Genomic DNA, 12374 nt, shown 5'->3' with positions numbered 1-12374 from the left:
TCATTCAACATCAAGGCGACGCCATATTCCTCTAGCACGTGGCTGCGTGAGGGGGCGGGGAACCCAGAGCAGCATGCTATTGGCCGAAGGCGGGGGCGAGACAGAGTGTGGTGGGTCCTTCCGAGAGGCGTGCTGCGGGCGGGGCCAAAGGAAGGGGCTGGAAGCCATGGGGCCAATCTGGTTGGTTCCGAAAACCCGAAATTCCCTCTCCATCCCCGCCTCCCCCGCTCTTTCAGCCAGTCCAGAATAGACATTTGGATTTGTCCAAGGTTCAGTATCGTCTCCCCCCATTGGTCTGTGAGGACAGGAATGCCTTTGTATCCCCAGGACTTAGCACAATGTTGGTATATAGTAGGAGTTTAATAAATGCTTGTTCTGGATTGAAGTAGACTTACATGAGCGGGGCTGTGAGTATGTTTTACATTTGGGGAAGCTAAGACTCAGGGACCTGAAATGACTTGCCAGAGGTCACTCTAAGTACTAAGTGGCAGAATCAGGATTCAAACCCATATCCAATGATATTCTAAATACAGCCCCACTTGGTACCTTGCCACTAGCTGAGGTTGGCCACTGTATTCACAGTTCTCATACAGACTGTAAAACAATGGTTATAATCTGGCTTAGGTTTTGGGGGGGAGAGGGGAGGAGGTTCCTTTCAGTTTTGGACTTGGAGTCAGGAAGATCTGAGTTTAAAATGTGACAAATGTTTACTAGTTTTGTGACCCTGGATAAATCACTTAACTCTGCTTCAGTTTCTTCAACTGTAAAATGGTGCTAATAATAACACCTACTTCCCAAAGTTGTCATGAGAGTTCAATGTACATAAATTGCTTTGCAAACTTTAAAAAATGCTAGCAGTGATTATTAATAATAACGTTGATGTTTAATAAATAACTCGATAATTCTTAAATAATTTAAAATAACTTTGTAAAATTTTCTACCTTGTAATTCCACGTATTTTATTTCATGCTTTTAAAAATGTTACGCAAAGAATGAATACATGGGCTTCATTAGACCAGCAATGGCTCCATCACATACACAGGTTAAGGGCACCTTCTCTGAGAGATCATGTGTTGCCTCCTTCCTCCATCATTTAGGAGTCAAACCTTCTACTGCTTCTCGTACTCTAGAGTTTATAAAAAATACTATAAAAGGATTAATTATCAGTTGCTATTTCACCAAACCAAATTGAGTAGACAAGCAACTATATATATGCAGAATAAAGTTTGGGGCCTAACTTGACATTATTGTACTGGAAATTCGCTGTTTCATTTTCTAGGCCTGAACACTGAAGAAAAGGACTGTCATTTCCAATCATCCTAACAAACATGAATTACACCCGATTCATCACAGCAGTCAGTGCAGCAAGAAAGCCATCTCCAATAAGGCTCCTGAGTGAGTATGGTGATTTTTTTACTTTGTTTGTTATCAGATGTTTTCCACTAGTGTTTCTGACAACTGGACAAATACATTCAAGTCTTTTTTTTTTTAATCCTTACCTTCTGTCTTGGAATCAATATTTTGGTATTAGTTCCAAGGCAGAAGAGTGGTAAGGGCTAGGCAATGGGGGTTAAGTAACTTGCCCAGGGTAACACAGCTAGGAAGTGTCTGAGGCCAGATTTGAACCTAGGACCTCCCATCTCTGGGTCTGGCTCTCAATCCACTGAGCTACTCAACTGCCCCCTTCAAGTCTTAATTATTCAGTGGCCTTGATTATGTATTGGTTATCTCAGACCTTTATTTCTCTTCCTGATCTCTGCTGTGAACATTTATGTAGGTCACCCACTTGTAATTCCACATCTTTAGAAAGAGGGTAGGGGAAAACAAATTAGGTCAATAAGACATTACTGGCAGAAAGGTTTGTTACAAAATAAATACTACACTGGCAATGCTCTAGGCACAGGAAATAAAAAAATAAAAAAGTGCCTGTTTTTGAGGAAATTGTATCTTCTGAGAGGAAACAAAATATCACACTGCAGGGGTAGCTGGGTGGCAAAATGGATAAAAACACCAGGCTTAGAGTCAAGAGGACCTAGGTTCAAATGTGGCCTCAGACACTTCCTACCTTAGTGACTCTGTCACAACTCCCAATCCCAATTGCCAACTCCTTGTCCTTCTATCTTAGAGTTGTTACTAAGAAAGAAAGGGTTTTTTAAAAAATGTCATACTGCCTGTATGACCTTATACAAATTACTTAAACTCCATAGGCCTCATTTGCTCCATCTAGAAAGTGAAAGATTTTAATTACATGACTTTTTTTTTTTAATATATTTTATTTGATCATTTCCAAGCATTATTCGTTAAAGACATAGATCATTTTCTTTTCCTCCCCCCCACCCCCCATAGCCGACGCGTAAGTCCACTGGGCATTAGATGTTTTCTTGATTTGAACCCATTGCTTTGTTGATAGTATTTGCATTAGAGTGTTCATTTAAAGTCTATCCTCTCTCATGTCCCCTCAACCTCTGTATTCAGGCAGTTGCTTTTTCTCGGTGTTTCCACTCCCATAGTTTATCCTTTGCTTATGAATGGTGTTTTTTTTTCTCCTGGATCCCTGAAAGTTGTTCAGGGACATTACACCGCCACTAATGGAGAAGTCCATTACGTTCGATGATACCACAGTGTATTAGTCTCTGTGTACAATGTTCTCCTGGTTCTGCTCCTCTCACTCTGCATCACTTCCTGGAGGTTGTTCCAGTCTCCATGGAACTTCTCCACTTTATTATTCCTTTGAGCACAATAGTATTCCATCACCAACATATACCACAGTTTGTTCAGCCATTCCCCAATTGATGGGCATCCCCTCGTTTTCCAGTTTTGGGCCACCACAAAGAGCGCAGCTATGAATATTTTTGTACAAGTCTTTGTGTCCATTATCTCTTTGGGGTACAGACCCAGCAGTGCTATGGCTGGGTCAAAGGGTAGATATTCTTTTGTCGCCCTTTGGGCATAGTTCCAAATTGCCCTCCAGAATGGTTGGATCAGTTCACAACTCCACCAGCAATGAATTAATGTCCCTACTTTGCCACATCCCCTCCAGCATTCATTACTTTCCTTTGCTGTTATGTTAGCCAATCTGCTAGGTGTGAGGTGATACCTCAGAGTTGTTTTGATTTGCATCTCTCTGATTATAAGAGATGTAGAACACTTCTTCATGTGCTTGTTAATAGTTTTGATTTCTTTATCTGAGAACTGCCTATCCATTTCCCTTGCCCATTTATCAATTGGAGAATGGCTTGATTTTTTGTACAATTGATTTAGCTCATTATAAATATGAGTAATTAAACCTTTGTCAGAGGTTTCTATGAAGATTTTTTCCCAATTTGTTGTTTCCCTTCTGATTTTAGTTATATTGGTTTTGTTTGTACAAAAGCTTTTTAGTTTGATGTAGTCAAAATTATTTATTTTAGATTTTGTGATTCTTTCTATATCTTGCTTGGTTTTAAAGCCTTTCCCCTCCCAAAGGTCTGACATGTATACTATTCTGTGTTTACCCAATTTACTTATGGTTTCCTTCTTTATGTTTAAGTCACTCACCCATTTTGAATTTATCTTGGTGTAGGGTGTGAGGTGTTGATCTATTCCTAGTCTCTCCCACACTGTCTTCCAATTTTCCCAGCAGTTTTTATCGAATAGTGGATTTTTGTCCCAAAAGCTGGGATCTTTGGGTTTATCGTATACTGTCTTGCTGAGGTCGTTTTCCCCCAGTCTATTCCACTGATCTTCCTTTCTGTTTCTTAGCCAGTACCAAATTGTTTTGATGACTGCTGCTTTGTAATATAGTTTGAGGTCTGGGACTGCAAGGCCCCCATCATATGTGTTTTTTTTTCATTATTTCCCTGGATATCCTTGATCTTTTGTTCTTCCAAATGAACTTTGTTATGGTTTTTTCTAAATCAGTGAAGAAGTATTTTGGTAGTTCAATGGGTATGGCACTAAATAGATAAATAAGTTTGGGTAGGATGGTCATTTTTATTATATTGGCTCGTCCTATCCATGAGCAGTTAATGTTTTTCCAATTGTTCAAGTCTAGTTTTAGTTGTGTGGCGAGTGTTTTGTAGTTGTGTTCATATAGTTCCTGTGTTTGTCTTGGGAGATAGATTCCTAGGTATTTTATTTTGTCTAAGGTGATTTTGAATGGGATTTCTCTTTCTAGTTCTTGCTGCTGAGCTGTGTTGGAGATATATAGAAAAGCTGATGATTTATGTGGGTTTATTTTGTATCCTGCAACTTTGCTAAAGTTGTTGATTATTTCAATTAGCTTTTTGGTTGAATCTCTAGGATTCTTTAAGTAGACCATCATGTCATCCGCAAAGAGTGATAACTTGGTCTCCTCCTTGCCTATTCTGATGCCTTCAATTTCTTTATCTTCTCTAATTGCTACTGCTAGTGTTTCTAGTACAATGTCAAATAGTAGAGGTGATAATGGGCATCCTTGTTTCACTCCTGATCTTATTGGGAATGCATCTAGTTTATCCCCATTGCAGATGATATTAGCTGTTGGTTTTAGATATATACTGTTTATTATTTTTAGGAATGACCCTTCTATTCCTATGCTTTCTAGTGTTTTTAATAGGAATGGGTGTTGTATTTTATCAAAGGCTTTTTCTGCATCTATTGAGATAATCATGTGGTTCTTGCTAGTTTGCTTGTTGATGTGGTCAATTATGTGGATGGTTTTCCTAATGTTGAACCAGCCCTGCATCCCTGGTATGAATCCTACTTGATCATGGTGAATGGTCCTTCTGATCACTTGCTGGAGTCTTTTTGCTAGTATCCTATTTAAAATTTTTGCATCTATATTCATTAGGGAGATTGGTCTATAGTTTTCTTTCTCTGTTTTTGACCTGCCTGGTTTTGGAATCAGTACCATGTTTGTGTCGTAAAAGGAGTTTGGTAGAACTCCCTCTTTGCTTATTATGTCAAATAGTTTGTATAGTATTGGGGTTAACTGTTCTCTGAATGTTTGATAGAATTCACAGGTGAATCCATCAGGCCCTGGGGATTTTTTCTTAGGAAGTTCTTTGATGGCTTGATGGATTTCAATTTCTGATATGGGATTATTTAAGAATTCTATTTCCTCTTCTGTTAGTCTAGGCAGTTTGTATTTTTGTATATATTCATCCATTTCTCCTAAATTGGTGTATTTATTGCCATATAATTGGGCAAAGTAATTTCTAATGATTGCCTTAATTTCCTCCTCATTGGAGGTGCTGTCCCCCTTTTCATCTTTAATGCTGTGAATTTGCTTTTCTTCCTTCCTTTTTTTAATTAGATTGACCAGTACTTTGTCTATTTTGTTTGTTTTTTCAAAGTACCAGCTTCTTGTCTTATTTATTAAATCAATAGTTCTATCACTTTCGATTTTATTAATTTCTCCCTTAATTTTTAGGATTTCTAATTTGGTTTTCTGCTGGGGGTTTTTAATTTGATCGCTTTCGAGTTTTTTCAATTGCATTTCCAATTGATTGATCTCTGCTCTCCCTTGTTTGTTGATATGAGCTTTCAGGGATATGAATTTGCCTCTGATTACCACTTTGGCTGCATCCCAAAAGGTTTGAAAGGATGTTTCGCCATTGTCATTTTCCTTGATGAAATTATTAATTGTTTCTATGATTTCTTCTTTAGCTAAACGGTTTTGGAGTATCATATTGTTTAATTTCCAATTGGTTTTAGATTTGGTTTTCCATGTACCATTACTAATCATTATTTTTATTGCCTTGTGATCTGAGAAGGCTGCATTCATTATTTCTGCTTTTTTGCATTTGTGTGCTATGTTTCTGTGACCTAATGTATGGTCAATTTTTGTGAATGTGCCATGTGGTGCTGAGAAGAAGGTGTATTCCTTTTTATCCCTATTTATTTTTCTCCATATGTCTATTAATTCTAATTTTTCTAAGATTTCATTCACTTCTTTTACCTCTTTCTTATTTATTTTTTGATTTGATTTATCTAAATTTGATAATGGTTGGTTTAAGTCTCCCACTAGTATGGTTTTATTGTCTATTTCTTCCTTCAATTCTCCTAGTTTCTCCATTAGAAATTTGGGTGCTATATTATTTGGTGCATACATGTTGATTAATGATATTTCCTCATTGTCTAGAGTCCCTTTTAACAAAATATAATTACCTTCCCTATCCCTTTTGATCAGGTCTATTTTTGCATTGGCTTTATCAGATATCATGATTACCACTCCTGCCTTCTTTCTATCAGTTGAGGCCCAGAAGGTCTTACTCCATCCTTTAATTCTGACCTTGTGGGTGTCAACCCGCCTCATGTGTGTTTCTTGAAGACAACATATGGTAGGGTTTTGGATTCTAATCCATTCTGCTATTCGTCTACGTTTTATGGGTGAGTTCATCCCATTCACGTTCAAAGTTATGATTGTCATTTGTGGACTCCCTGGCATTTTGATTGCCTTCCCTAATTCTAACCTTTTCTTCTTCGGCTCTACCTTTTAGTCCAGTGATTTACTTTGAATCAGTCCCCCTTGTCCCCTCCCTTGATGTTTCCCTTTTTAGTCCCTCCCTTTTTGTTCCCTCCCCCTCCCCCCTCTCTTTCCCTCCCTTTTTGTTCTCCCTCTCCCCCTCCCCCCCTTGGTTTTCCCTTCTCCTTACCCTTGTTGGGTAAGATAGAATTCAAGATCCCAATGGATCTGGATGTTTTTCCCTCTCAGAGTTGATTTCCCTGAGATTGAGGTTTAAGTAAACCCCCCCCCCCTCTTCCTCTCCTTCTTATAGGAGTTTTCTTCCCCTCCCCTTCCCCTGTGAATCTTTGTGTGAGAACCATTATTCTATTTGGTCTTTCTTTATCCCCTATTTATACATTACATTTTCCCCACATATTAGTATACATAGGTTGATATAAATGTAGTCCTTATAGAAGAGAGTTTGAGTAAAAGAAGATAACATTTTTCCCCTTTCCTTAATATTTACCTTTTCAGGTATTCCTTGCTCTTTGATTTTCGGTATCAAACTTTCCACAGAGCTCTGGTCTTTTCTTTGCAAAAAGTTGGAAGTCTTCTATTTTGTTGAATGCCCATACTTTCCCTTGGAAGTATATAGTCAGTTTTGCTGGGTAGCTGATTCTTGGTTGGAGACCCAGCTCTCTTGCCTTTCTGAAGATCATGTTCCATGCCTTACGATCATTCAGCGTAGAACTTGCAAGGTCTTGTGTGACCCTGATTGGCATTCCTTTATATCTAAATTGTCTTTTTCTGGCTTCCTGTAGGATTTTTTCTTTTGTTTGATAGCTTTGGAATTTGGCAATTACATTCCTGGGAGTTGTCTTTTGGGGGTTTAGTGTAGAAGGTGTTCTGTGAGCTCTGTCAGTGGATGTATTGCCCCCTTGTTCTAGAATCTCTGGGCAATTTTCTTTGATTATATCTTGTATCACCATGTCCAGTTTGGTGTTTATTTCTGGCTTTTCTGGGAGTCCAATTATTCTTAAATTTTCTCTTCTCCCCCTGTTTTCCAGATCTATCACCTTGTCGGTGAGATATTTTATGTTCTCTTCTAATTTCTTGGTGTTTTGGCTTTGCTTTATTAGTTCTTGCTTTAAAGCCTGGTTTTCTTTTACAGTTTGGTCAAACTGGTTTTGTAGATGCGTGAATTTCTTTTGCATCATTTCCCACTTTTCCTCCCAGAGGGCTTCCATCTTTTTGGTCCTTTCTGATTCAAATTCTTCATGGGTTTGTGGAGAGTTTCTATTTCCTTTGGAAGATTTTGGAGAATTTTCTTGTATATCTTCTTCTATCTGCTCTGTATTTTGTATTTTGGCTCCATAGAATGTGTCCAGAGTCGCCCCTTTCTTCTTATTTTTCTTGGTATTTTGGGGCTTCTGTGCTTCTGTGGAGTTTGTCATCTCTGAACGTGGAGGATTGGCTTTTCTTGTCTTTGTCTGGTGATCAGAGGCTTTAGTCTTGGGCAGATGTTGGTTCTATGAGCTTTCCCTGGGTTAAACTGAATATGCCTCACTGGAACTGGAATGGAAGGGTCGGACCACGAGGCCACACTCTCCCCCTGGCTCGATTTCCGGAAGTTGCCTTCAGAATCCCTGGCCGTGAGGCTGTTTCGTTGGCCTGCGGGGGGATGGGCTGCCGCTTCCCCAAGCTCCGAGAGCACAGACTTTCACTGAGACTTGGATAGCAGGATCCAGCCCGTGAGGCTGTCTTGCCCGCCCTGAGGGTTGCTGTTGTTTAGACCAGCTCTCTGCAGCGGAGGCCCCAGGCAGTAACTTTCACCCGGATCGACCAGCTCTTTGCAGCGGAGGCCCCAGGCAGTAACTTTCACCCAGACCGACAGGCTCTCTGCAGCGGAAGCCCCAGGCAGTAACTTTCACCCGGACTGGGACTTGGGTAGAAGACCCTGAGGGTTGTTGTTCCTCAGACCCTGCTCTCTGAGCCCGGCGGCTGCCGCTTCCGGGAGCCTTGGACTCTGCGCTCCTACCCCTGAGGTCCGAGGGATCTCGGGTTCTGGCTTTTAAGGGGAGCCGTACCTTTTGAACCGGGTCCAGGTCCAGGAGGAGGGTTCCCAGGGTCTGTGCTGTTGATCGTTTTGAATTTCGGCGCCTTAGGAGCTTCTAGTTTGAGATTGGTCGGGAAGGGTTTTCCGGAGATCTGAACTTTAGCTTTCTCTAAGCCGCCATCTTCAATTACATGACTTTTAATATTCCTTCCAGCTCTTGATCTATGATCCTTTGTATACAATAAGAAAATAAAATATAAATTAAAAATAAACTAAAAACTAAAGAGCTATACAAAATAATTTCAAGACAGAGAGATCTAATAACTTGCGGAGATCAGAAAAGGCCTCATCTAAGCAGTAGTGTTTGAGTTAGTGGAGAGGTTCAAAAGTGTCAGCCAGAATTTGGAACTATACCCAAAGGGCACTAAAAGACTGTCTGCCCTTTCACCCAGCCATAGCACTGCTGGGTTTATACCCCAAAGAGATAATAAGGAAAAAGACTTGCATAAGAATATTCACAGCTGCGTTCTTTGTAGTGGAAAAAAAAATTGGAAAATGAGGGGATACCCTTCAATTGGAGAATGGCTGAACAAACTGTGGTATATGTTATGAAATATTATTGTGCTCAAAGAAATAATAAGCTGGAGGAATTCCATGTGACATGGAATGACCTCCAGGAATTGATGCAGAGTGAGAGGAGCAGAACTAGGAGAACATTGTACACTGTGGTATAATCGAATGTAATGGACTTCTCTACTAGCAGCAATACAATGATCCAGGACAATTCTGAGGGACTTATGAGAAAGAACACTATCCATATCCAGAGAAAGAACTGTGGGAGAAGAAAAACAACTGCTTGATCACATGGGTCGATGGGGATATGATTGGGGATATAATATAGACTCTAAACGATCACCCTAGTGCAAACATAACAATATGGAAATAGATTTTGATCAAAGACACATATAATACCCAGTGGAATTGCCTGTCAGCTACAGGAGGGAGTGGGGGGAGGGGAGGGAAGGAACTGATTCTTGTAACCAGGGGAAAAATGTTCTAAATTGACTAATTTCTAAATTGACTAATTGAATAAAATTTAAAAAATAAATAAATAAGTAAAGGTCATCCAGTAAGAGGTTTTCAGATCACAATTATTTCATTGATAAGCTGAGAGTATTGGCCATTCTTGAAGACCACCTAATAATGCATTATTTAGCATTTGACCAGTGCAGTCTCATTTGATCCTTACAACAGCTCCATGAAATAAGAACTAGATTTTTCAGTCAAGAGACAGAACTTCTGTGGGTACTGATAAGGAAACTGAGACACATAGATATGACAGGAGAAGTGACTTGCACAGTCACACATTGTTATGGAGGGATTCAAACCCAGATATCTTCACTATTCTATTCCCAAAGGATAGAGGAATCTCATTCAGCTTTGGTGAAAAAAAATCACCCTTTCCAATGAAATTGTGGGTCTTGTTATATATCAAAGTAAGATGAAAATTTTCAGCATTCTGTGTCTTGAAGAGGGAAAGAGACATTTTTTATAGACTATAACACATCGTGTGCTTTCCTTGTTGAAAAGTGACAGCTTGAATGAAGGGTTTTTGTTGGGGTTTTTTTTGTTATTTAACCCCTCTCCATATTTCCTCTAGCTGAACTGATGCAGAAATCACCACCATCTCTCATTTCCTTGGCTGGAGGAGCTCCAAATCCTAACACTTTCCCCTTTAAGACCGCAAAGATCACCATAGACGATGGAACTGCCATTGAATTTGGGGAAGATTTAATGAAGAGAGCGCTTCAATATTCTGCCTCAGCAGGGTAGCTATCAAAAAGATGACATGGTAACTTTCTGTCCTAATTTTCCAGAGTATCAGAAACACAGTAAGTTCTGTGCTTAGCAGATTTAATGACAATATTTTCTAAGAGAGCTTTCAATCTAGGTCCAATTGGAGAATTGGGGAAACAGAAGCAGAGGGGAAAATACTAGCAATGGAAAGATTCTTAGAAAACAATAGTAAAAGCTGAGTTCTCATAGCATGGGTAAGTTTCAGTGTACACCAGTAGAGGGAGGACTCACACCAGTGAGTTCTGAAATCCACTATACCAAAGTAATACTCCTGCTCCGTAGGCACAGTGGCACTGCTTTGGAATCCAGAAGTAAATGCAATACTGCAGGGATTTGAACACCTACTATGTGTTGGGTACTAGAACTCCAGAGCTCAGAAAACTGTACTATTGGGGGGGTGGGATGGGGTGGAGGGAAAACAAATAATAATAGTAGCAGTTAATATTTAAATAGCACTTACTATGTACCAGACACTGTGCTAAGCACATTACAATTTTTATCGTCTCTCAGCAACCCTGCAAGGTAGGTGCTATTATTTTCTCCATTTTAATATGACCTACCTAGGATCACACAACTGGTGTCTTGAGACTGGATTTGCACTCAGGTCTTCACTTATACATAAATAAATAAAAATATAATTTGAAGTAAATATAAAATACAAAGTATATAACCACATACACATATGCATATACATATACAGATAGAAGTAGATTTGATTTTCCTGGGATAGTAACTCCCCCTGAGAAAATTCTCCTTACTAATGAAAGTCAGCACTTTCTTTGGGAACTTAAGCATTAAGAAGTGACTTGTCCCAGGACCATGCAGAGTCTATATACTATATGCACAGGGTACCCCCTGCCCCCCCCCCTTACCCCACACAGTGGAAGGAAAAAGTGTTCCCATTGGGCTGCTGGGCGGAAGGGCTAGTGAGGTGAGGAATGTCCTCAGTGAGTGTAGAGAGGGGGAGGGGAGTATCCCTAGTGCTCTCCCCCCTCCAGCTCGGCTGCCTGTGAGCTGCCCATCTTACCCCCTATACGCTCCTATTGGGCTGCTGGGCAGAGGGACGGGTGTTATGTGAAAAAATGTCAAGCATGGTGGAGAGGAGGAAGGAGCAGCTCTGCCCAAGTCCCTCTGCCTTTCTAGTAACAAACTGGGGTGGGGGTGGAGGAGGCCACATACCCACAGAGATCACTCTGTGTGCCATCTTTGACACCCAGCCTGTAAGTGTGCCATCATTGGTATATAGTGTGTGTATATATATGTCTAGATATAGACATATGTATTAAACATGCACACACAGCAAGACAACAGATATTTTTTTAAGTGTTTTCCATGTGCCAGTCACTGTGCTGTGTGTTAATGGTTCAAAGGAATTTTTTTAAAAGCCTGCCTTCCAGGAGTTCATAAATCTCACATGGTCTCATTCATTCATTCATCTAATTATTTATTGAAGGCATTGCCAAGTGTTGTGGGTAATGCAAAAATGATTAAGATCATCTTTGGTCCTTATTTTCATTGAAATTATTCTAATTCTAAATTTTCTAATGGAAATGTTTGTTCATAGTCTAGACTTGTGTGTTCCATTTATGGTCACTGAGTACTCATTAAAATGATATTTATTTAGTACAAGTGGAATTGTAGCTATCTATTTTTAAAATGACATTTCTATTCAGCCCAGTTTGAGGTTTCTTATAGTAAATGAACCATTTGTGTGATTTATCCTAACATGTAGTTATTGGAAAAGCTGAGGGCATTTTGAACTTAGACAAAATCTTGTAAGCAGGCACTTAAAGTCATGCCATCTCTTTACTAATCACTAAAAACAGATATTTCTTTGGCACACTAGATTTGTAAGTGGTGGATATGTTGGTATTTAAGAGAGCCACAAGAAAGATCTCAAATCTAGAAAACATAACCTATTAGAAATTGATGGAGTCCCTGTTTTTTGGCCTAAAAAACACAGTGACATTATATAGTTGATAGAAAGCCACTTTAGGGGTCATAGAAACGTAAATTCAAATTATGCCCATGACACAAACTGACTGTATGATC

The 12374-nt window shown here is 39.6% G+C and overlaps 1 protein-coding gene across 8 annotated transcripts in view; it reads left to right on the top strand.

Annotated features, from left to right (window-relative positions):
* Positions 1-12374, top strand: part of LOC100031005 (kynurenine/alpha-aminoadipate aminotransferase, mitochondrial-like) — a 59208-nt gene that overhangs the window by 241 nt on the left and 46593 nt on the right. For 4 of the 8 annotated variants that reach the window (XR_008912960.1, XR_008912959.1, XR_008912961.1 and 1 more), the window contains exons 1-3: positions 276-407; positions 1280-1395; positions 10126-10294. Coding sequence is in view for 5 of the 8 variants with exons in the window: in XM_056802904.1 (XP_056658882.1) it covers positions 1329-1395; positions 10126-10294 (236 nt within the window). In the remaining 3 variants the exon portion in view is untranslated. Of the gene's footprint in view, positions 1-154; positions 408-1279; positions 1396-10125; positions 10318-12374 lie in introns of those variants that run through there. The other 4 variants (XM_056802906.1, XM_056802907.1, XM_056802905.1 and 1 more) reach the window with 4 other exon arrangements.

The sequence above is a fragment of the Monodelphis domestica genome, chromosome 6, assembly GCF_027887165.1.
Source record: "Monodelphis domestica isolate mMonDom1 chromosome 6, mMonDom1.pri, whole genome shotgun sequence".
In the NCBI taxonomy this organism is placed as follows: Eukaryota; Metazoa; Chordata; class Mammalia; order Didelphimorphia; family Didelphidae; genus Monodelphis; species Monodelphis domestica.
The sequence above is the reverse complement of the archived record's forward strand: the minus strand, read 5'-3'. Positions and strand labels throughout refer to the sequence as shown.